At 39.1% G+C, this 3,451-nt stretch overlaps 1 protein-coding gene across 1 annotated transcript; it reads right to left on the bottom strand.

Moving 5' to 3' along the window:
* Window positions 1-1,850: 1,850 nt before the first annotated feature.
* Window positions 1,851-2,632, bottom strand: LOC130591073 (uncharacterized). The gene is made up of 3 exons (XM_057393975.1): window positions 2,628-2,632; window positions 2,317-2,506; window positions 1,851-2,223 (listed from the first exon to the last, which is right to left on the bottom strand). The coding sequence occupies exons 1-3, from the start codon at window positions 2,630-2,632 to the stop codon at window positions 1,897-1,899; spliced, it is 522 nt and encodes a 173-aa protein (XP_057249958.1). The 3' UTR covers window positions 1,851-1,896.
* Window positions 2,633-3,451: the final 819 nt, after the last annotated feature.

Raw genomic sequence — 3,451 nt, forward strand, 5'->3', positions numbered from 1 at the left:
AAGAAAATTTGGGGTTAAATGACTTAATAAGTACATTTTGGGAGCGAAAAGGCCAAAATAGGCCGGAAATGGCCTTTTCGTTCCCAAAATGCAACCAACAACAAATTCAAGCTTGAGAATCTACATACTAGTTATATTATGCCTCATATAATCATGTTCAAAGAGAATTTGGGGTTAAATCACTTCATAAGTACATTTTGGGAGCGAAAAGGCCAAAATAGGCCGGAAATGGCCTTTTCGTTCCCGAAATGCAACCAACAACATATGCAAGCCTAAGAATCTACATACTAGTTATATTATGCCTCATATAATCATGTTCAAAGAGAATTTGGGGTTAAATCACTCCATAAGTACATTTTGGAGCGAAAAGGCCAAAATAGGCCGGAAATGGCCTTTTCGTTCCCAAAATGCAACCAACAACAAATTAAAGCCTAAGAATCTACATACTAGTTATATTATGCCTCATATAATCATGTTCAAAGAGAATTTGGGGTTAAATCACTTCATAAGTACATTTTGGGAGCGAAAAGGCCAAAATAGGCCGGAAATGGCCTTTTCGTTCCCGAAATGCAACCAACAACATATGCAAGCCTAAGAATCTACATACTAGTTATATTATGCCTCATATAATCATGTTCAAAGAGAATTTGGGGTTAAATCACTCCATAAGTACATTTTGGAGCGAAAAGGCCAAAATAGGCCGGAAATGGCCTTTTCGTTCCCAAAATGCAACCAACAACAAATGCAAGCCTAAGAATCCACATACTAGTTATATTATGCCTCATATAATCATGTTCAAAGAGAATTTGGGGTTAAATCACTTCATAAGTACATTTTGGGAGCGAAAAGGCCAAAATAGGCCGGAAATGGCCTTTTCGTTCCCGAAATGCAACCAACAACATATGCAAGCCTAAGAATCTACATACTAGTTATATTATGCCTCATATAATCATGTTCAAAGAGAATTTGAGGTTAAATCACTTCATAACTACATTTTGGGAGCGAAAAGGCCAAAATAGGTCGGAAATGCAACAAACAACAATTGGAAACCTAAAAGTTACATACCTTTCGAAGATCACCAACATCTTTGCAATAGTTGACGATATCGAGCATGAACCTCATGACGTAATACCCACACACAAGTCCACCTTCTTGTACCGGACACTAAAATTCACCAAAGATGCAATAAATGACATGTTAGATGTGTATTATGTGTTTCTATAAAAGGATGCAAAAAATTACTCATGTTACCTCGACTAAATACCAAACCAGAGGTGTTGGTTGTCGAAGTCCAGATGCAGTAAGCTTCTTCATCACACTACATCAATAGATTATTATAAGATTAGATGTACATTTAATATTTAATAAGCTAAGTGTGCATATAGTTTCGATTAGGCTACCTATTTAACAATGATTTGACTAGTAAGGACCGTATTGTTCCTTTACGCAAAGAATCAAAGTGGTAGACTTCGTTACGTGACAAACATATTGCAATCAGTGTCCAATGGTTCCTACAACAATAAAAATGTTATTCTTATCGTTGAACAACTAATAGGTCAATTTAATTAATTAAAAAGTGAGTTTAAGAAGCATACGATTCAATGTAAGGAAGAAGAATGATCTTATATCCACTACGAGAACATGCGTTCAAAGAATCCTTGAGATATGCTTTCACCTCCTTTTCGTTTTTTACGCAACCGTTATCTCGTACAAAGCTTGGACATAACCAACCAAACATTGGCTGACTAGATGCCTCAAATCATTGTATAATAGCCTGAGAATTCATATTGATAAAAATAAAACTTACTTATTATAGAAGTTATTATTAGTTGGATTGAATACTACTTAATTAAGGCATATATGTATATTTATTAATTTAAATATACTAATAAAGTATTACCTCATGAATGTTTGTATCATGGAAACATTCAACTCGTCCCCAAGTAAGAATTCTTTAATATCAACCTTAGAAATGAAGGTCGATGTTTCCTCAATGTAGTGGAATTGGTGGTCCGACAACTTAATCTCAATCATTGCTTCATCGTCTGCATCGCTAACGCACTCATGTAGCCAGAAGCACGGTTGAGTAAGGCCTTGCACCACCTCCATATCCGTAATGAGTGGAGACTTTGCCGTAGAAACATTTACTTTCTCCACTTGGGCACGTCGGCCTCCCTGAGGTGAAGCTACCTTCTTTCCCTTCCTGTCGGCCTTCCCCGAACCCTAGTAATTAGTTAAATTAAAAGATATTACTGACAATCATATATAGGAACTATAAAAGAAAACTATGTATATAACTTATGTTAGACATTGTACCTGATCTGATAACCGCACCAATGCACGCGGCCATAGAATATAACTGCCAAGGGCATCAGACAATAACTGTACACCAACTCCTGCATTCGGCAGCGGAAGAGGAAATGCTTCGAAACCGGGCACAATGTCTGAAACGCTGACCACATAGTGAATATCAGCGACTGGCTGGTTGTGCAATCGTACCCGGTCCCTAGGGGCTGTACAGATCCATAAGCCACGATAATGAAACTACCATGACCATCTCCTTGATTTAGTAGCTCACATGGTGTCTCTTCCTTTAAAAAAAACTCTATTATAGTTAGCTATGAAACAACATATTTAAGAACAATAGTTGTGATATTAAATGATTACCGTGAACTCCGGATATGGATGAGGTGCGTAGGAACAGGCTGCGTAGGAACATGCCCTGCGTGAAAGCACCAAAAGTCGGTAAGCCCATCTGCGCCAAAATGGCGTTGAAATTCTGAGTCATCTCCGCTCTGAGCTCCTCCCGAAGCTGGGCTTTCATAGCCTCCACATCTATGGAAGTGATGAATTGACACTAGAGGCACTGGATCTTGACGTAGAGGTGTATTGATCACCATACACCTTTCTACCCCGAGGCGGACACCTCCTACGCCCCTCACACGTCCATATTGGTCCCGTCCTAGAGTCTCGTGTAAGGCATCAACTTGTCCTCTAGGAGTGAACTCACCAGTTACCTCCTTTTCCTTCAAGCCAATCTGCATAAGGATAAGAGAGAAATACTCGTGAGCGCACAAGTTATATTATTATGTAAACCTTATCAAAAACTTATAATATGTACTTACAATGGCATTAGCTATCTGTTTTGTTGCGGGATCAGGTATGACTCTCTGTCCCTTTGCATCAACCCCATGCATGGAACACCACCAATCGAGCGCTCTATCTGGTTGCCGCTGTGCAACTGTCGTCGTAGAGCTAGTGCCCGATGTCGTGGTCGACGCAATCGTGGGGTAATGGTTGTACATCCACGATTCTCTCGCCTGACCATACGACTGAGCACCCAGATGGTGATAGTGCTTCCTAGCTTTTGCATTCGCGCTATTTTTCGCACCATATGCCTGAAACACACAAATATAAACAAAGGTTAGATATGATGTTATACAATAATATT

Source organism: Beta vulgaris, chromosome 4 (genome assembly GCF_026745355.1).
Source record: "Beta vulgaris subsp. vulgaris cultivar EL10 chromosome 4, EL10.2, whole genome shotgun sequence".
Classification (NCBI taxonomy): Eukaryota; Viridiplantae; Streptophyta; class Magnoliopsida; order Caryophyllales; family Amaranthaceae; genus Beta; species Beta vulgaris.